Source organism: Poecilia reticulata, chromosome 21 (genome assembly GCF_904066995.2).
Source record: "Poecilia reticulata chromosome 21, P_reticulata-male-v2, whole genome shotgun sequence".
NCBI lineage: Eukaryota > Metazoa > Chordata > Actinopteri > Cyprinodontiformes > Poeciliidae > Poecilia > Poecilia reticulata.
This window is the reverse complement of record NC_088850.1, coordinates 6,263,344-6,285,318: the sequence shown is the minus strand read 5'-3', so window position 1 is coordinate 6,285,318 and position 21,975 is coordinate 6,263,344. Positions and strand designations below refer to the sequence as shown.

The 21,975-nt window shown below is 38.4% G+C and overlaps 2 protein-coding genes across 11 annotated transcripts in view; one reads left to right on the top strand and one right to left on the bottom strand.

The window, feature by feature from the left end:
• aven (apoptosis, caspase activation inhibitor) overlaps positions 1–21,975 on the top strand; it is a 45,836-nt gene that overhangs the window by 21,169 nt on the left and 2,692 nt on the right. Inside the window, exons 4-7 of the mRNA XM_081602365.1 lie at positions 17,008–17,078; positions 17,219–17,314; positions 17,646–17,937; positions 18,297–18,457. Coding sequence (XP_081458491.1) covers positions 17,008–17,078; positions 17,219–17,314; positions 17,646–17,937; positions 18,297–18,424 — 587 coding nt within the window. The 3' untranslated portion in view covers positions 18,425–18,457. The remainder of the gene's footprint in view (positions 1–17,007; positions 17,079–17,218; positions 17,315–17,645; positions 17,938–18,296; positions 18,458–21,975) is intronic.
• The window catches only part of ryr3 (ryanodine receptor 3), a 125,124-nt gene continuing 121,775 nt past the window's right edge, over positions 18,627–21,975 (bottom strand). For all 10 annotated transcript variants that reach the window (XM_081602359.1, XM_081602355.1, XM_081602358.1 and 7 more), the window contains 5 exons: positions 21,740–21,896; positions 21,601–21,665; positions 20,401–20,501; positions 20,277–20,328; positions 18,627–19,481 (listed from right to left, as the gene is read on the bottom strand). In XM_081602359.1, coding sequence (XP_081458485.1) covers positions 19,386–19,481; positions 20,277–20,328; positions 20,401–20,501; positions 21,601–21,665; positions 21,740–21,896 — 471 coding nt within the window. In that variant the 3' untranslated portion in view covers positions 18,627–19,385. The remainder of the gene's footprint in view (positions 19,482–20,276; positions 20,329–20,400; positions 20,502–21,600; positions 21,666–21,739; positions 21,897–21,975) is intronic.

Sequence of the window (21,975 nt, the reverse complement as noted above, 5' to 3'; positions counted from 1 at the left end):
TGTATTAGTGTCTTAAGTTTGTAAGGCTGGGATTTTAAAATGCCTCTTCCCTGTGGGTTTACGATCTCAACTTGATTTTCTTGATGCAACTGAATGGTGGTTGCCGTTTTTAACTGCAGCATTACAGTGAAATATCCAGAGAAAAAAAATCGTCATTGAGTCGGAAATGTCATTTTTACGCCGACACTCAGCTGTCAGCAATTCACCGTGATTCCCTGCTTGTGTAAACTTGTTTGACCTGGCAAGAAAAGCAGTGCAGAAGGTGGAAGCAAAGGACGCGAAAACCAAACAGGACGGAGGAGCAGAGCCAGCTGTCAGCACAGATACTCTGGTCATTTTACAGAGAATCAAATCAAACTTGATTTGAATATCACATTTCAGCAACAAGACTTTATATCATAAAAATAGAACGTCATTGAACACACAGTCAGCAGTTGAACATGACTTTACTGTTGTTGCACAGCAGAAAGTTGATTGTTTCATTAATTATGTTTCAAAAGCAACTCGGTGTTTCAGCTGTTTTGCATTTTTCTGGAAATTTTCTTCCAGGTTTTCTTTCTACCATTTTCTCCTCTTAAGAAACTTTTAGTCTCAGTAATAATCCTAACATTTTAGGAGCTTCTGAAAGTTGCAGTGTAACTTTTATATTAAAAAATGTTTTTTTTACATGTTTATTAAATCTGCCACAATGTTGAGACAGATAATCTTGATCTCCTCCCTGAGCTACTATTACCGCCTGAAGAAATGCAAAAACAGCCAGAGCGAGGAGGAGGATCTTAGCGCTGCCAATCATCCATATGTACTCGCTGCTAATGGCGGAGAAACAACTTATGGTGCTTTCACACCAAACGCTTTTTGACATGTCTGGTTTACATTCAGAGTCTTTGTGGAGACGCACCTATCGCTGCGCAATTTGAAGCTTTTTGAGCGTTTGAGGCACGTCCAACGCTGGAGTCGAAAAATCCTAACTTTCACCGCACAATGTGGAGCGTCAACTAATCAGTAGAGGCACATTTTCCAATGAGAGCTCAGAAATAAACTAATTGTTTGCTCTTTTCCTACAATCTGTGACCAATCATGTTATGACTGCAGAGACGGGAATAGAAAGGATCTTGCTTGGATGAGGATCAGTGAGGAAGTTGGGATGTCGAGTAAATTATAACTTTTACTGTTTGAAAATATTTCCCCACATTTGAGCTACCCAAATCCACCCAGCAAAAACATTGAGTCGCATTAAATAAACGTTAAATAAATGTATTTATTTAGACAAAATATGCGGGAGACAGAGTTTGAGGGACACATAAACCAAGGAGTTTCCTCTCAAGGCCCGACTACAGCGATTTTGATGCATCTACAGCAAAATGTTAAGTGTCTGACTTCAAAATTTACACGCGTCGAACTTGAAGCATCAAACATGTTTTAACGCGTTGGTTGTGGACGCAGCATCACTGTGACAGGAAAACAGTTTATCTGCTATCAGTGGTGGTCATGCTAACTAGCTTTAGCATCCTCAACAGTAGAGAGGACATGATTGACAGCGACAAGACCCTCCTCCTGGCTCTGATTGGTTGTTTCCGTCTCCTACTGTCACAACACAGGGATAGTTTTACCAAATATGTAAAAAGGATATATTTTTATAGATGCTGCAGCTTTAAAGCCCAAGGAGCCGTTCAGATTTTATGGAGGTAAAATTCAGTTCCATAAATTATAAGAATTTCCCTAAAACCTTAGGATTCTTTGCGGAAATGGGTGCATCTGCATTATCAGTCTAGACAGGAAAGAAAAACATCACATGACCTTGAAGAACCCGTCTAACAAGTGGTGCGGTTTTTCAGGGGGAAAAACGTACTTGGATTGCGTGTTTGCGTAGCTGGGAACACGGTGAGCGATGCTATATGTCCTGTAGGCGTGCCTTTACAGAGTTTAACCGTGGCGTTTGGTTTGACTCAGCCAGACCGCAGCATCACTCTCCCGGTCTCTTCATGGTTTAGGTGAAGACGAAAACCTGTGCGACCAGTCTGGATGTGGTGTTTGAATTTCTGCCTCTTCGTTTTTGTCACTTTCCATCCAGTCACGCTTTGTTTGAGTTTGGTGCTTATTTAAGGCGATCCTCAGATCTTTATTTAGATGTCTGAACGTGTTTTCTTCTCATCTTCCTTTTGATTCCATATTTGTTTTTGAAGGTAGAAGGAAAGTATGAATAACATTTATATTTAAAATGTTATTATAATCAGATATGTTCACATATCAGTCAAATAGAGGCTGGTAAAATGGATTAAAAACTGTAAGATTGTCTTCGCTTTGTATCGGATCAGGACTTTCTATTTTTAATGTCTTCCTGGACGTGCGTATAAGTTTTGGATCAGTTTCAAATTCAGCTTCATCTTAATTTTTTTTAAATAGATTATCTTGCATTTTCTCCAACACCCTCTGATACACTGTAAAATTCATGGTTGATTCTGTTAACTGGTTTCATTTCATTTAATTAACTTATTTCAAACAGGTTTTTGTAAACAAGTAATCAGTAGGACAAGAAAAAACAAAAATAATTATCATCTGAAAAGGCTTAGGAAAAAGTGAACACGTGTTTAATCGTACCCCTTATCTCAGTTTAATGAAGTATTTATTAACAAGTACTGATTGAAAAAAGAGACAGTAAAGAGAAAGTCAAATGTTTTCTTGACGCGTTCCCCATTCCTTTATCCGTTTCCTTCTCTACGCTGAGTTTGAAATGTAGCCAAGAAACTCTTTTCCTGTAGAGCAGCGGTGTCAAACTCACTTTCGTTTTGGGCCAAATCCAGATCATGAACGCTCTTAAAGGGCCGGTTGGGCCAGAATGTATTGATAAAACCTGATCACAAACTGTTAAAATATCAATGAATCCTTGAAATTAAATATTATCAAACATCTTTTCAGTCCCTCCAGGATTTCATGATTCTTTTTGAGATTTTTTTCAGTAAAAATTACAAAATAAAAATTTTCTCAGATACTCACAGGAAATGGAAATTAAAAATGTCACTATTGATGTTTTTAATGTCCGAACCCTTCTTATCCCCCTCCCAGCCCCCCGCCCGCCGCCGACACACATAATACTTTGCGGTATTCTGATTTAGTAATGTAATTATATTAGCTGTGTAACCTCCCCCATCCCACCACTAGAGGCAGTAGCAACCCCGAAAAGATGCGACTAAGGAGCAGATTTAGACTATAGAATTTGGTAAAAACTATGAGTTTTGCTGAAGTAATTAAAGACAAAAGTTCAAATCCATGCTGAGTGGAGCTCCTTCAATCAGAGCTCCTCCGCAGCTCTGATTGGTTAAGCAATGTAACGTGATCCTCTGCAGCAAGTGATGGCAAAGCGGCGTCATCACGACTTTACACCAGTGTGTCTTTACCTCCGCGGCAGAGACTCCGCCGAACCCCTGAGACCGACTCACCGAACCCCTGGGGTTCGATCGAACCCAGGTTAAGAACCACTGGTCTAGATGTTGTCATGTGTCATGAGAATCGACTTCTCTTTGCAGCAGACATGCAGACCTCACTGCCTGCTCGCTTCATGGAGGCGAATCTCCAAGTCAGAGAGTCATTTGCTGCTGATCAACTATGTGGTCAAAGCCTTTCATTCGCTCTCTGATTGTTTTGTCTTTTTAATGGAAGAATGGAGACGGTTTTACTTTGAGTGCAACAGAACGGTTCAAATTACTCCCATGTGTCTGCATGGAGCCTTTCTCTCAATATCGCCTTGGTTTTCATACATTGGCTTCATTTCTTACTGGATATTTTGTGGCATTATCCTGAATTTAACAGAAGCCGTTTAACGGAGCGCTGATTGTGCAGAAAAATATCAGATACTTGGATACAGAGTAACATATTAATATAGAAATATTCAATTTAGAGGATATATAGTGGTACAGTAACTTAACCTGCTAACCAGCGGCACCAAAATCACCAAAACGCCTGAAATAAGCAGACCAGAATCAAACATCTGCTTTACTTTGGAGCGAATGCAAAAGTTTGGACTCATAACCTTTGCTGTCAAAGATCCAGAAAGTAAATTATTTTTTACTTAATTACACATAGTGTTAATGTTCTGAACTGGAAAACAAATGAAAATGCAGATTGATGTTTTGTCTACTTGTACTCCAGAGAAAATTAGTTTTCTGGACGTGTTTTAGTACGTTGGTGTCAAAACTGGACAGACGTGTAACTCCTCTATGCTTCAACATGCATCAGTAATGATTCAAACTCAGAGGGACACTGACTGAGTATGACTGAAACTCAGTTACTGACAAATAAACGCAATGGATTAGTGATTACACCATTGTGCATTGCAGAAATAAAAACTGATAAAGGCCGATGTGCAAAATGAGTTAATGTGAAAGTTATTTTAAAAACAAAAGCTCTCTGCTCCACCCTCAGCACGTTGTTGTAGCAGGTTGTAGAAATGACGTATTAGAGCCGATACTACAGCGCAGTGGAAGCTCCAGTGCTACTATTTATACACCTTCCCTTCTCCCAAACTCACCAAAACACAGGATAAATCACCCAACAGCAATAAAAACCACTGCCAGACACCATCACTGTGTTATTTCTATGTAGTTGTTTATGTGAAGCGCACTTATCCAAACGGCGAATAAACAAAGATGAGCTGAGAATAAAAATCTGTGCTTACTTGCAGATGAGATTATCTCCTTCTGTGAGCAGCAGCTGTTCATTCGTGGGATTCTGCCGCCATAAATCCAGTGGAATCGGCAAAGTCCTCTAATGAGTCACAACCCGCTCTGCTGAGGCATTTTGCCTTTTCATTGAGGGAATATGTCCTGCTTGACTCGTTCTGAAAAGCTTTCGGTGGGAAAAACTTCTCTGAGGGCCGAACACGAGTCTAAGTAGTTTTATAGACGCTAACTTCCTGGAGGACTCACTCATTACGCATCAGTGCTGTTTGTCATGTCACAGCAAACCAGTTGTATGTCATCCATACAACTGGTTTCATATTTAGTGTCGGAGTTGATCGACCTGAAAGATTGGAGAGAATATCGGCGTGTTGTTTCAAAGTAGGGGAAGCTTTGTGACGCTTTTGGTTTGGAAAAACTAGCTGGGTTGGTCGAGCAAAATGTGTGGTTTTAAAACTGCTGTTAAGAGTTGAATACAGAATTATTTTGACAATAAAAGGCTGCAAATCTGTCTGCATGAATAGCTGTGGACAGGGGAACATGTTAAGTTTAGTTAAAACTTTAAGGTATTTATATATCCCTTCACAGAATATAAGCCTAATCTCACAAACTGTGGCTTTAGGGATAGTTTTCTTTCCCCAATAATTATTTAAAGAGTATTTTATCTTGTTTCTATGTAATTGTCAATTTATGGCTTATGTTTAATTTTGTTATAACAAGTAGGTTTGTTGTCCCAATGTTGTTGTTTTTTTTTTTGCAGTGGAGATACCAGGGTAGTAAATAATAAGAGTAAACACATATTTCAATATGCATTATTTTTAAAGTTTAAAAATATGCTTTTAAAAATATGTCAATATGTTTATAAAAAAAGCTGCACAGTGGCGCAGTTGGTAGAGCTGTTGCCTTCCAGCAAGAAGGTTCTGGGCTCGATTCCCGGCCCCAGTCTTTCTGCATGGAGTTTGCATGTTCTCCCTGTGCATGTGTGGGTTTTCTCCAGGTACTCCGGTTTCCTCCCACAGTCCAAAAACATGACTGTCAGGTTAATTGGTCTCTCCAAATTGCCCCTAGGTGTGAGTGTGTGTGTGTGTGCATGGTTGTTTGTCCTCTGTGTCTCTGTGTTGCCCTGTGACAGACTGGCGACCTGTCCAGGGTGACCCCGCCTCTCGCCCGACACGTTAGCTAGAGATGGGCACCAGCAACCCTCACGACCCCATTAAGGGACAAGGGTGCAAGAAAATGGATGGATGTTTATAAAAAAAAAAAACAGTAAGGATATTTTCAGTTTTTTGTATCCAGCATCCTGAGTGTCTGTCTGTATCACTTTTAATAAAGTTATAAATCAGTCAGTATAAAAAATTTAAATTACAAGCAAATAAAATAAAAAAATCACAGATATGTCACAAATTTACAGAAAGGCTGAAACGGCAACCGTTGTGCAGGATTTGTTGGTAACAGCATGATATTTATAGTCACAAATTATTGCTAAATAACATTTGTAGTCACATAAAGTCCACATAAAAATGTGCAAAATATTCTGTAATACAACATAAAACAATGACAGAGAAGTTGGATTATTGTCAGAAAAAAGCTATTTAAATATCTCCCCATAATTTTTTGTAGAGCCCTTTAAATCTGACTTTATGTAACAAATTGAACTTGGATAAATTCTGATGTACAATATTACTAAATAAATTCAAATATTATTGAAAAGTAAATTTATTTCTGTAACTCAGTTCACTGAGTGAAACACATTAATTACACACAGAGTGTAATTTTCTGGCATTTAAAATTAAGTTTTACATCAGAGCAATAAAAACATTTTCAATACAGAAATATGGGCTTGATTAAAAGCATGTTTATTATTTAATCTTATTTCTCAAAAGGTGCTATTAATCTAATAAATACGCTTCTTTCAAACAGATTCTAATCTGTTGAATATTATTGCGTTTGAATGGGTTGAACAGGAACACATACTTCATTCAGTTTAACAATTTTTACATTTTTTTGGTAAAATATAGTAAAATAGCTTTAAATTAATAAAACTGGAATCGGGGTTGTAATTATCTGCAGCTAGCAGCAGGACAAATAATCTTACTTTCATGTTTTTTTGTTTTTGACTCAAAGAATCGAATTATGTAAATGCACAAGAGCCAAACTGGCTCTTAACCAAGAGCGTCCAGCAGAGAAGATAGCAGAAATTTATTATGATTGATGAATTTTTAAGTAGGAAGTGGTTGAGCCTCTCGCCTCTAAACAAATAAAACGCCTCACACGCCTAATGAGAGCAGAGCCTCGGGTGGATTGGTGCTCCACTGATATGACTTTGACACAAACACAGCCTCGCCATTAAAAGTTAAGAGCAAAGACCTTCGCTCCTCTTCATCGCCTCGCCTGGTTTGCTCCCAATTTTAATTGCAATTAGCTCCGACAGTGATTTATCGACGCGTAGTGGGTTTCAGCGCCATGTCGTGGTGGACTAATTGGTTTGGTTAAAAAGGCGTGACAGGGAGCGCGCTGGAGGCGCTGCAGCTCTCAGCGGGAACGTCGACTCCACTGGGAAGTTTACAGCTTTCCCTTCATCTTCCTCACCTTTCAAATCAAACATCTAATCAAATTTTATTTCTGTACAGCGTTTCAGCAGCAAGGCATTTCAAAGTGTTTTACGTCATAAAAACGCAAAAATACAAATTACAAATTACATTTTGCTGTTGTTGCACATCAAAATATTGATTAATGTTTCATTGATTATGTTTCAAAATCGGCTCTAACCAGGTGTGTTTTTAGTCGAGATATAAAGGAGCTCGGCGTTTCGACTGTTTTGCAGTTTTCTTTAAGTTTGTTCCAGATTTGTGGTGCATAGAAGCTGATTGCTGCTTCTCCATGCTTGGTTTTGGTTCTGGGAACCAGAACCAGAAGACCTGAGAGGTTCTGGAAGGTTGCTATGACAACAGAGGATCTTTAATGTATTTTCTTACTGAGCCGTTCAGTGATTTATAAACTAACAGTATTTTAAAGTCTCTACTCTGAGCTGCAGGGAGCCAGTGAAGGACTGTAGAACTGGGTGAAGTGCTCTACCTTCCTGGTTTTAGTCAGAACTCCAGCAGCAGCGTTCCGGATCAGCTGCAGCTGTCTGAGGAATCAATCGATGCGACTAAAGATAAACGCATGGACGAGTTTCTCTAGGTTAAAGGTGACAAACTTGAGGCCCGGGGGCCAAATCTGGCCCGCTGTAGCTTTTCATGCGGCCCTCTCGACTCCAAATTACATCAATGACTTCCTCCAGTTTTTCACAAACCCCCAAAATTCACACAAAATCAACAGATTCACACATTTTTTCAGATTTTACTGCAAATTTTTCTCAAAATTGATCGAAAACATTGGGTTTCAGTGACAGCTGCCTTACTTGATGTCAAGTTGCAGTTCATGATCGATACGGCGATTAATAAAAGTCACATTTAACATCATTCATTACCGCCGATATCATAAAAATTTCTTGTAAACATTTCTAAATTAGCACCATAAAATTTGTAATTTTGAATGCAAATCCTGGAGAGACTTGATCACTGTGGAAAAATGTTCAATATTATTACATTTGCTGACATTGTGTTTGAAAAGAGAAGAAATCATTCTCTGATGTCGGACCATTAATCTACAGACGAATGGAGGCGAAAGCAGGTACAGGGGACGAGTCTTCCTCTTCCAGTCACACAAAATGTCAACATTTCATTACAAGTTGTTATTGGAGACTGAGCAGTGGGAAAGTTTCACCTCCTGGTTCTGCTCAGTTACTGGCTGCTCCAGGTTCATGTGTGAAGGTTGTGTGTTTAGGGAGTATCCTAACCGTTCAGAGTAAACCGCTGCGGTGTTTGCACTGCGTGACGGTGAGCAGTGACAAAGTTTGGATAAAGTATTAGCAACACTGTACACAACACAGCACATCCATGGAGACCCGAGGTGTTTGAGATTGTTTCTGATTAGATAAAAATGATCTTTTGCATGAAATATTAGCAGATTCAGAGTCTCTGTTTCATGCATGAATTATAATTCTGTGTCAGGATTTTTTTTCGCAGTGTTTTCGATTTTATTGAGGCATAAAGATTAAAACATTTTTGTAAAAAAAATAATTTTTTTCTAGGTGATCAGTTGTAATTTTCAAGAAATAAAGTTGTTTGGAAAAATACTTGATGTCACAATATATATATATATATATATAACATTTTTTACCTTTGAGAGTTTCTACAAAAGGAGGAAGAACTGGATGTTCCTGAGCTGCTTTTTTGTCTGTCGGCCATATTGGACTTAACAAAATAAACCCTGGTTTTTCCACCAAATACTAATTTCTGAACTCTTCCTGAGTTAGAACATTAGTGTGTTTCTAAATGAAGATTAACTTGTTTTCTTTGAATTACTTGAGTTCTGAAAGTTCTGCATCTTTTTCATTATTTTGACCATTTCTCATTTTCTGCAAATGCTACATTTTTCCATTCACAAACATGTTGTCAGTAATTCATAGAATAAAAGAACAATGTTCATTTTACTCAAACATAAACATATAAAGAGTAAAATCAGAGAAACTGATCATTTTAAATTTTTCCAGACCTTTATGTTCAATGTTCCACAGATCAGGTTTGTAGGCTCGATCTAAAGTAACTCAGTTTAATATATTGATTAAAACATATTAATCAAACGCAAATAAAATGTTATTTGTGTAGCTTATTTCAGAATCATGAATTTTTTTCTTAATTACGGTACAAAAGCTACTCTCAACAGGCAGGTTTTCAGTCTGTATTTAAAGGAGCTCAGTGTTTCGGCTGGTTTGTAGTTTTCTGTAAGTTTGTTCCACGTTTGGTTCTGGTTCTGCAGATGCTTTTAATTGCATTTATTAAGCTATTGCCACTTTATACCTAATTTAAATTTTTGTAATTTTTTCCCCAAACAAGCTGATATGTTTAATTATCTTTAAAAAGTTGTTTTACTCAACGCTACTCAAGGATCTTTTTTTTAATTTAATTTTTCTTCATCATATACGACTGGTTTGCCTGTTTTCACAATGCGAGTGAGATGGAAATAAACACGTTTTAACAAGGTCCATGTTTATCACAAATCCACCTGCTTTGACTTTAGAAAACAGTTTCTGTACATTTTTAAGTTTGAGCCAAAAATTGGTGTGAGATTCAACACAACGCTGTTTTGAGAAACATGTCGTTGCGTAGGTTTTCTTTTATCTCCAGCTTTAGTAGCAGAATCGATTCCTGTGAAAACAGTTAAATAAACATGACAACGAGGGAAATGAGCATCATGAAAATGAAACAGGTTTTATAAACCTCAAACTGTGTTTCAAAGAATCTCTGCCCTGATTTCTCTGTCCCCAACAACATCCCATTTTCTCTCCAAATTCGGCTTTTTGAAGCTCTCGACTGAAGGGTTTGTCCTTCAGTGAAGATGTGCAGTGTGTAAATTATTTAAACAACAAACCCACTTATTGAATCTGCACAAACTCAGTCAGGACTATTTCACCTCTTCACAAAGTTATATTTTCATTACAGCACTACTGAAAAGTTCAGGAGCAAAACTCTTTGTTGTCGTTTTAAATATTGGTCCAAATTACTACAAATATAACCTGAAATCACTTAACGATGCAGAAAGTTCAATTCAAAGGATACAAATTCAGTTAATATCAATTATTTTATTATGTTACTTTAATATTCAGAACAAAATAATTCCAATTCATGGGTTTTATAAGGCTAGTTGATGAGAATAAAAATGTTTTAAAAAGTCAGCCATTTGCAAGAACTTTGAGGTTTCACAGTAACTTCTCAATTTGAGGATTTATTGGTTAATTTATGTTGCAAAATTAAAAATAAAAAATCTTTTCAGATAAGTAGTTGGAATTCACTAAAAAATCAGAAAAATAATAATTTTATTTCACTAACACATTATATAAACTTTTAAATCCTATATTTCAGTTATTAGGATGTTGTTCCATTTAAGATTAAAATATTACCCCAGACCATTTTTAAAACCCGACTGAAAACTTATTTTTACTCATTGGCCTTCAACCTAATTATTTTTAGTTTTTATTGGTATTGAGACGCTGACGATACGCTGCAGCTAGCTACGAGACGCTGCAGCTAGCTTACCAAAGGATTGTGTTTAAAAATAATAATGGCTGAATAACTGAAGACCTGGTCACTAAAAATAAAAACCTGAAGATACCAGTGGAAAGTCTGCAGAACTTTTGTATTTGAACATTATGATGATGCATAACATGCCACAGGAATGCAGATCTGGGTCTGTGACTTTGCTGAATGCGATATGATGGTGACGATGCGTGAGCAGTGCTGCGCCCCACGCTGACTAGCTGCAGCTTAACACCTAAAATAAAATTATTTACGTTGGGCCGTCTACTGTCCGAAAGAAAATGTTTGTGCTTATTGTGTTTCTAAATTACAAACGGCCCTAAAATGTTATTAATGCACACAACACTTGGTAGTAAAAAACTTCCATGTGTTTTCTATCATTTACATAACTCAAAACGTCACGAGTCGACTTGTTTGTGGTTTTATTGTGGCCAATCACATTTGCAAAACAGCGCCACCTTTTCACTTCAGGAGGAACAAAAACAATGAGTTAAGAGACAATTTCATTTCACGATGTATATATTTAGATGTTGTGGGGTTATTTGAAGTCAGGCGGTTCGTGAGTGTTTGATAAATTGGTCTAAACCTAAATATTATTAAATGTTGCATTTCCTGTGTTTTGGAAGTTTGACAGCCATTTTTCTCTTCTTGGTTGGCATCTGTTGCTATGGTTCTGTCGGTCCGACATGAGATGCTATTTCTATGGACACGGATCAGGAGGACACAGGCGGTGTAGGAGGGAGACATCAGCAGGTCTCTGCGTTAGACCGAACAAAGACGCTGAGGGAGGAAGAGGAGGATTAGGAAGATATTAAACAGAGAGGAGCCGGAGCCGGAAACAGATGGAATGTGAGAGTGAGAGACTGAAGTGTTTTCAAAGTGAGACGCAGTTTGGCTTTAATGCAAATTTACCTTTTAGCACAGAAAGTTGGGATTTAGATCACAAGGCTGTTTTTACGGCATCATATAATTATCTAAAAACTGACTTGGTGTGAATAAATAAAACAGATTTGAGGTTATTGATGCCACTGCGAGGTGTAGATTCACAAAGATCACTGTCATCAATAGGAAACAGTAAATGACTGAGTCAAACCAACTGCAGCATTTGCATTAATTAATCCGTTAAATTGTGAAGAGGATCCGGCGGATGGCGCTGACCTCGTTCAGATGTGGTCTGCGTCGCATATGGTGGCTTCTCTTTGAGCGGCCTGAACACAAATGTGCTCTGGACTTCATTCAGCCGTCGCCCACGCATCTGCTGTGCCTCCGCTGACTAACCGGCAAAGTTTTAGACAAGATTTGTCCAGAGAAAAAAGAAAAAAAAATGTGTGAAACAGAGTTTGAATCAGTTACACAATTTATTCGCTTTTCATTTAGTCGGCAGACTCTTTCGTTCAGACATGATCGATTGCAGATTTATCATTTACAGAATATAGAAGTTCACAGGAGTTTTAAAACTATATTTTGGTTTAATAATGTATTTAAATTTTATGCTACTCCTACCGTTTTGTCAAAAGCTGTTTTATTTTAGTATGTTACAATCTATATGTGGCATTTATTGCACACCACAAAAACATTGTAAAACTCTAGTATAATAAAATAAATACGAAGGTTTTATTTTGTGTCTTGCGTGTTTTTAAAAAGTCTAAATGTCAAATATAATCAAACAAGAAATCAAAAATAGAAATGGATTCTATTAACTCTTTAAAACCCCACATAAAACACAACAAGGTATTTTTTAAATATGTTTTTACAAAAGATCTGTGGTGTATATTAACTGTATATATTTATTGGGTTATTTGATTATATTTTAAGTTCAATATAATCAATTAAGGCTGATGCAGCTGTTTAGCACAAGTAATAAAGTATTTGACAACTTTTGAGACAAATCTGCGATAAATTTCCGATTATGTTTTAGCGCAAAAAGGTGCAGGGATTTGTTGATTTTGTGTAAATTTGAAATGATTCTGAATAAACTGCAGGGACTGGTTGCTGTAATTTGTCAGTAACAAGAAAAAAACTTGTTACTGACAAGTTTTTTCTTTTTCTTATGATAGTATTATAATATCATAATTATATTAATGATAATTCATATTTAATTATAATGAAATATTATGATAACATAATATTTAATTGCACATTTAGTCTGGAATTTATTGGGCAACATAAGAAGCTACGGCGGGCCAGATTTGGCCCACGGGCCTCGTGTTTGACATGTAAAGAGCTGATGTTGATGTATTGATTATGCTGACTGGTCTAAACACTATTACTAGTAAATTAAACCAATCAAAACATCAGTAAATTAGATATTTTATTGTTCATGATTATTGGCACCTTTGGATTTCCATCATGTTGATTTTAATTTGTTTTAATTCATGTAGCTGCTAATGAAATTCCTGCAACAGTAATGAAGAAATATGTTGTTAATATATGAAGAAAAACATAAGGGAGGGTTCTGAAGTTAAGAATTACTGTTAAAGATATTTTTTCCCCAAAGATCGTTTACAACGTCTCTGACTTTTCCTCTCATTTCTTCAGATAAATGCATTTCCAAAATGAGCCAAGAATCATTTAAATAAATACATTTACATTTATTTGATCAGCAGTGCAGCTCAGGAATCAAATAACATCAGATCCTTATCATTTCACATCCTTAGCTTTTTATTATTATTCTCTCTCTTATATCATCTGTTACATAATGAAGCCAAGTTTGGAGGGATGCAGCTATCAGGTGACTCATCTGCTCTCAAACTTACGTCTCTGCCTATATCTGAATGTAAAATGAAACTTTGTAGAAACATAAATCTGCTGGAGAAGAAGCCTGACTGTGTGGGCTGATGGTGGGATTTATTTCCAAATAAAAGAATATGAGATAAACGGTGCAAATTAATACCAGCTGCAGCTTTAATCTGAGACATTGTAAAAGTTCACTGAATATTCAAACTCGCGATGAGACGTCATAGTTTTATGCTTTATAGTCGTTCGCCACAGAGTGGGAGTGATTATAGAGCACATGTGTCAAAGTCGAGGCCCGTGGGCCAAATCCGGTCCACCGTAGCTTTTTATGTGGCCCTCTAGATTCTAAACACCGAGTGTGATTAAATATCATGGTAGCAATCAAATCAATGCAGTTTTTATCTGTTTACTGCCAAATTATATCACAGTCCCTCCAGTTTCTTGGGAATTACTGTGGAAATCAACAAATTGCGCTAAAAACTATAGAAGTTTATTGGAGATTTTTCTCAGAAATTGTCAAAAACCTTCTTACTTTCTCACTAACGGCAGCCTCAGCTTTAATTAACGTCAGATTAAAGTCCATGATTTACACAGAAAGTAATAAAAAGTCGCATTTACCGTCATAAAATAAGTGCAAATATTGGAAATATTTTCAGATTAGTGCCACAAACACTTTGATTTTTTTTTTTGCAAAAATTCACAAAAAGAATAACAAAATTCTTTAGGGACTGAAAACATGTTCAATAATATTATTTAATTTTAAGAATTCATTGATATTTTAACAGTTTGAACAGGTTTTATCAGTACGTTCTGGTACAACCGGCCCTTTGCTTTAAATGTAATTTTTATCCAAATAATGCAAATCTGGCCATTTTAATGGACTTTTAATCCAAGTTTTAGTGCAACTTTGCATTGAAAGTGTCATTATTTACCGAATGACACTTCCTAACAGTCGTAAACATTCATGAAGCCTCCTTCATGTTCATAACAGACCTCGTCACATGTTACCATGCAGTCTTCTGAAAACTGCTTTTTCTAGTTACTAAAGATTTATTAGGACTGAAATAAGCATAAAATACTTACTGCAGCCGTTTGTAACCTCTAAGCTACATTATGTTAAAGTCTGATAGCTTTGAGGTTCTTTAGGTTCTGTTGCAAAGATCAACGCCTGCTTTCATGTTATCACAGATCCCACTTTTCACTAAATATTGTTGTCTGTTGACGTCTGATCAGCTTAAGATACCATCTGGGGCTAAAATCGATTTCACTTCTGCCCCAAGCAGGATTTATGTGGTTCGACCTGAAAAGATCAGCTGTTATTGCTGATATCAATCACGCTCATGGCCGAACATAAAGGCATCCGTCGCTGAGCCTTCACTTCAAGCTGACATTCACATTTCCTTCTCTTATCCATCTGCGTCACAGTCGCTGTGTTCTCCGTAACGCCAGCCGGACTCAGTCTGACGGACACAAAGCCCTCCTGTAGCTGCGGCGGGTTGACCTTACTCACTTTTCATACAGCCAAGATACCAAGGACAACTGCAGATGGTGCCGATGAAGGCCGAGTGTAAAGCAGGAGAGTAAAATGAGCAGCAGCGACCGACGGCGTACATCATCTCCCGCTGACTGTCCATCTGCGTACGGCAGGCTAAATTAAAAATAGACATTACTTTAACAAGAAGGAGATCTAACAAAAATTAAATCTGAGCTTCCAGTCTACTGGTCATGTCCTGTATTTGCTCTGAAAGCTACAGAAAGAGCATTCAACTGTTTGAGAAAACTACAGCTCAGATAATGAAATCAAAATCCTGGTACGTACTTTTATTCTTCAAAATAATTTTGTTACGTCCAGCCGATGTTCAAAATTTGACGCCAGCAAATGATTCTGACGCAGGTAGTCACTTCTTGTAATTAATAATTTAAAAATATACATCTTTGGTACATCAACTTGAAGTTTTCGTTTTATTGGTTGGCTTGTGCAGTTTTTTTATTCATCTTTGCACTTCTGGTCTTCCATATAAATAGTAACAATCACATTATGGATGCTGCTGATATTGACCCTTCGCAACTACGTCACTAAATCATTCTAGCCGCCATGATGGACGTCGGAAGTGAGGATCGGAAGTATTGAACAGAGCGACTGAAAATGTTTTCCAAACTTGTTTTTGCCACTTTATTCATGGCTTCTACTTGTTGGCGTCGAGCTAATTTGTCTGTGAACGTGACACACCTGGTTGGGGCTCATAGACGGCGGGATTTACAGAAGCGTCACATAACTAGCTTAGAAACCGACCCAAACCTCCTCCCTCCTGACATGTTGATCAAATTACCGACTCTCCCTGAATTCACGCCACATGATTTATATCACTACGTCATAAACAGCGTTTCCCTTCACACCGGATCAGCCGTACAAAAGACTAGATGCTAACCCGTTTTTTGTGACGGCGCGCATTGTTTCTATTGTTACTAACGGTTAGACATGGACCTTCTCCATAATGCGACATTTCATATCTTTCTAATCATATTTATTTATAAAGTTATCTTGTAAAAAGTGTTCGCTACAAATCCGCGGTTACACCGAGGGCTGACGTCATTATATCCATCGCCGCTGCGTCTTTCCTGATTAAAAGTTTTACAGTAAAATGACAAGTTTGGTTTTCACCCTGTGATCATTTTTACTGTGAAATCAACTTAATAAAAGCGATACTGGACGTCCAGATCTGTGTTTTTTGACCCATTGGTTGTTTTGACGTCCGTCATGGCGGAGCGGGAACAGTTTGTAAGAGGGTGACGTCACGTGCAAAGGGTCAATATTTGACCTTGTCATTTTTCCTACAGTTCTTCTGTTTTCTCAGATTTGTTAGAGCTCGTTGTTTTTTTAGACGTGTCCTAGTTTTGTCCGTTTTCTTTAATAGCTAAAATGTTTCTCTTCTCCTTCTACCTCAAAGAAAGGGCCGACTTGCTTTTTGTTACCTCTCTGTTTTGCATTTAAGAATTTTTAGCTTGCTTTTTGAACAAAGGCAGCCTTTCATCATGCTGTGTAAAAATACCCACAGGCTGCCTTTTATTCCACCCAAAGTGACATCCTTCTGCAGCGCTGCAGAGATAACCACATGCACGAAGCGGGCAGAGTGGTGCTTCACACCTGACACTGTGTCCTTGTTGTGCTGGATGTTGTGATTTCACTCTGAGCTCTCTGCCGCAGCGTTGGGCCTCGTTCAACACCACAAGTTTTCTCTGTTATTTTTTATGAGTTTTAGCACCTTGATTCTGTTTATTAATAACACATTATCGGTGTCTGTGGAGTGTTGCACACCAGAGCTGTTGCTGTTAATGTTGTGAAAGGTTGGAGCTGCTGTAGCTCACACAAAGATCCTGATTGACTTCCGAAACATTTTCAGATATTTTTGCAGCAAAGTGATGAATAAATTGAAACAGATGCTCTGTTCGTCTTCCAGGGGATTCGTTCTCTCAGTTCCGGTTTGCAGAAGAGAAGGACTGGGAGACGGATCCATTCGCAGCCAATCAGGTCAAACTTTCACTTTCATTCACCTACATCAGGGTGTTCAAACTGTTTTATGGCTGCTTTGAGTCTTTGTGCCGCCTTTTCCTTTCAGAGGCGTTCGATTCTGATCATTTTCTCCGTTTTCTTTATTTTTTAATCTCCAGATGTCGGCGGTGGTTTTGGACCTTCCTGCTCTCGCCCAGAGTCTCCAACAAGTTCCTCTCCATCGGAGACTGAATCTGGAAGCTGAACTGGTTCAGGTTGGAGCTTTTTCTTGCGTCTCAGCTGGAATTGAAGTGGCTGAAATTAAATTGTGGCGTAAAAGAAAATTAGGTTATCACTTAAAGGTATTTCTGTCTTTGACATTTTAAAACAACTGTATAAAGAGAATTAAATAACCTTTATGAGAATCTGCTTCTAAGATGGTTTTTCCTTTTCCTAGCTATCGTTAGCGTAGCTCTGTAAGAACATGGTTACTATTTGTTTTTAACTGTGGCTGTAACTTTAGAAAGGTGGAAAATTACTTCCAGTTATCCTGATCTGTGTTTATAAATTACTTTAAAGTATTTACTCTTTGTCTTCGTGTTTCAGGACTCGACACCAGCAGAGCTGCCGGCTGTGAGCCTCACACCTAAACAGGAAGTACCCAAATTTCCTCCTCTGTCTGCTGCCTTTAAAGGCCTCAGCACCGGTCAGAAACCAGCCGTGGGTTTGAACTCCCAGGTTTCCTCTGTGGGCGTTAAGCCTGAGGAGGAGGAGGAGGAGGAGGAGGAGGGTGATGAAGAGCTGGATGAGCTACTTGGTTTACAGAAACCCGGGTCAGATGACGCAGGACATCAGCTGATCTGCAGTCCAAACGAGGAGAGACGATCGCCAGACAAAGGCGAGTTTTATTACCGTCTGTTCTGCAGGTCGATGCTACTGATGATTTTTTAGCACATCAGCATCACATTTTTAAGCATTATTTATAAAAAATGTATACATTTTTACAAATAGTTAAAAAAAAATTATGTTAGTTCTTTCACTATTAGAATTTTATTCTCAATTAAAAAAATAAAATGAACTTAGCCCTGATATTATGTTGTAAAGTAAAACTCAAGATGGCGGCTCAAAGTTTAACTTAAATATTCAAAAACCAAAAATAGATTTATCGCCCAGCCCTTAATGTGAAATAATGTTACTGAGATGCTTTAATCCTGTGTGGATTCAAACTTCCTGCTACCTTCATATTTTCTTCTGAAGGGTTTGAAGAAGTTGCATCAGAAGAAAAAGCTTTAGACGAGGATGTTGCCCCTCCAAAGGCTGCGGAGGTCAAAGAGGCGATGACTGAGGAGGACCTGGAGGACTGGCTGGACAGCATGATCTCCTGACCACGAAGAAGACGCACAGTTTAAAGACTGGAGGTAAAACTGGACCGTCTGCTGTGAGGTTTGCAGGAATGTTTCTTTGGCTGGAGACAGCCGGCAGCATGTTAACGAAGTCGGAGCGTCCCAACCTGTGTGTTCAGTACCGTACGTTTCTCTGCTCCTCTGCCAGTGATTGATGGTCAAACAGGCTACAGAGGACACAATATATCGTATTGCATCAGTTTATTATTTTCCTCCTACATACGTACAAATGGCCGCACAGTTTCAGCCAATAAATCATTGAACCAGGTTTCATAACTCTCCTCTGTTGTGGGGTTCGTCTACTGTGGAGAAGAAGTGCAGGGTGGGCAGGACACCACAGAGTAGGAACACAACCAAACTAAGCAACATTTACACAAGAAATGTCTAGATTTTTTACAACAAATGTTTGTTTTTTTTTTCATTTAAAAGCCAAAAAACCGATGTGATTAAGACCAGAACTAGAGCACTGCTTGTGTTAAGAGGAACAAAGATTCGTTTTTGCATAGTTAATTTTTCCAAAGGCACGTCGGCACTTGATAAACACCTAACAGATTCGTCTCTGGTCCTGAAGGAACCACGTTCGTTTAGCCAGCGTTGAAAAGGCAAATCATTTAACTCAATCAGCACTGATCCATTCCAGGAGCAAACGTCCACTCAGGTTGACGAGAAATTGTGCATTTACGGACATTCAGTCGTCATGCTGTAACCCTTAGCCGTGTTTCAGATGTCTACACACAACACATGGAGGGAAAGGCAATGCGAGTCACAATCAAAACAAAGAGGTTTGCATAAATGAGCCGTCGTGGCAGGAAGTCAAAGGAACTTGATGCACAAATCCGGAGCATCCAGTGAGCCGTAGAATTCAAAATGCGTTCAGGTTCTGGTAACAGGGCGACGTCAAGTAGGGGAGGGGCGTTGGGGGAGGCGCGGGCCGCCCCCCCTCCTAACCCAGCTGGTCCTCGTATTGCTTACGGAAGCAGTCTCCTGCAGGGAAGAAGTCCCAGCATCTCTCCTGGTACATCTTCCACACGTACGACTCCTGGAAGAGGAAACGGGAAACGTTCGGTTGAAAAATTCAGCAAGGCGAGAAACCAGTGGTGTAAAACTTTCATTAAAGTTCATTGACTTTTTTTATTTTATCTGATCAATGCCGCATTTTCCGGCGCATTAAGCGAAACAAAAACAGGTCAGTCAAAGCACAGTGCGTACACTGCAAAAACACAGTTCACTTGAAATAAGACAAAATTTACTTAAAATTAGCTTTGTAGCTACAAATAGAGGCTAGTTCCAGTGGCAGATTATTTAACTTAGAACAAGAGATTTTTTCCCAAAAGATGTTCAATATTATTATTTAAGGATTCATTGATACTTTAGCAGGTTTTATCAATACATTCTGGCACAACCGGCCCTTTAAGAGTGTTCATGATCAGGATTTGGTCCAAACTGCATCCTGTAGTTGAGGCCACAAATGGCCCCCTAACCTCATTTTGGACACCGCTGGCTTAGACCGTCAGTAGCTGCATTTCCATTGAATTTAAAATTGTACAAAATGGAATTATAAACATAAAAAGGAACTTATTCCACAGTCCTGATCAACAAACCTATTTTCTATAAATCGGAATTAGTTTTTTACAAACGGCACATCAAATAAAAACAACTTAAACCTCAGGTGCACAGATATTGTCAAAGCGATCCCACGCATTGCTTCATTCCCCTGCAACATTTCAGCCCACTTGAAATGTTGCATAAGTAAAAAACCCGAGACCGGAGCTTCCTGTCTGTCCTCTGCTGTCTTAGTGTGCAGAGGCACCAACAGACGGAGGTTTTCACGTACCTGACCCGTGTGTTCAGTCTCATCCTTGTTGATTAGGTACATCAGGAAGAACCTGCACAAAGGAGGGCAGGAGTTCATTAAAATATTGAAAATATTCCTGTTTTAAGTGTGTTGCTGCTCTTACAGGTAGTTGGCCAGGTTGTGCTCTTGCAGGGTGTGAGTTTCAAACCCGTGAGGCGTCCGATCAAAGTAGTCGTTCCCGATGCCGCAGATGAAGCATTTGGTCTGATGGAAACAATCGGGTTACATATTCGGATTTTAGAAAGTGTCAGAACTTTTAAGTGCATTTATATATATATATTCTGTATCCCCACTTTTATTTTGAGTACTGAGCAATAAATTAATCGCTAATTTCCATTACAGTATTTTTTGAAATGCAGTTTTGCTTACCAAGATGTCATAACCCATTTTAATTGTGGTTTTTATTGTAGGTGGTTTTTTATTTCTGCTGTGTTTATTGTTTCATTTCTGGTATTTAAAATATCTCCCAGTTCCAGTGCTAAGTGTTGTTTGGTCTTTATTTTATTACTTTAAAATGGTCCCAAAACAACAATACTTTCATTTATTGCAATAATTACTGGGACAATTTATCAGCCAGAAACAAGAAAAATTATTAATTTAGACTATACCCCAAACTCTGCAACTTTATCTCTAACCAACAGCCACAGGAGTGATGATTTGTATTTGAGAAAGTTTATTGTGTCCAGGTAAGACAAACGAAACCGTTTAACTAAAAACAGATGAATTTGTGTGTTTTTAGACTTTTATTCTGAAAAAGCCTAAAGTTGTAAATGTAATTTAATCTGATCCTTTTATTTTTAATTGTAGTGTCTTATTCATACATTTTTTGGTTCTGCATTTCTAAAATATTTGAATTTTTTTTTTTAAAAAGCAGTTAGAGAAACAAATACCTACCAGATTTTCCCACAGTGTATTATAAGCCTGGCCGGCCACCAGGCTTAACATTATTTTATTATTGCCCGTTTAAAGACTTTAGGTATTAATTTTCCAGCCTCCCAATAATGCAAAGCTACCAAGTGATATTTTAAAATTTACTGTAAACATTTTTAACTCAAACATGGCTGGATGAATGACGGCCGTAGCGCCTCAGAGGCTTAGAAAGTTTTCTGGGGAAACTCTGACCTGCACACCAGAAAATCCAGGAGTGTCATTAATTTTCTTTGGACTCCCAAGAAACAAGGAAGCCTGTAGATGCTGGCTTTGGTTTTAGTGCCAAGATGGCTTCCACTGTGTGTTTGAGTTATTAAAACACGCAGTTCTGAGCACTTTCAGAGGAGTTTCACAGGCGAGACGTGAGTCTTACCTCCATGTCCTCCTTGACCTGCTCCTGCTGGTCTCTCAGCTCCCCAAAGGCGTCGATGATCAAACCTGCGGCAGGTTGGGTAGTTCTGATCAGTCAGGAAGTCCTTCTGGATCTGCTCTGATTGGGAGTAAATATTTACCCTGAATGATGGCCAGCAGGATGACGATGACGAAGAAGAAGAAGGTGATGTCGAACAGGATACGGTAGAGTTCGTAGGGATCTCCGGCCGGGTCCTCCAGCTCGTCTCCGATTCCTCCGCCGGCTCTCACGCCCACATACATGTGGAACAAGTAGCACTGAAACCAATTAAAGGACAAAACCATTCAAACTTTCATTATTTTGTTGGAGACTGCTTTACGGTTACGTCATGAATTT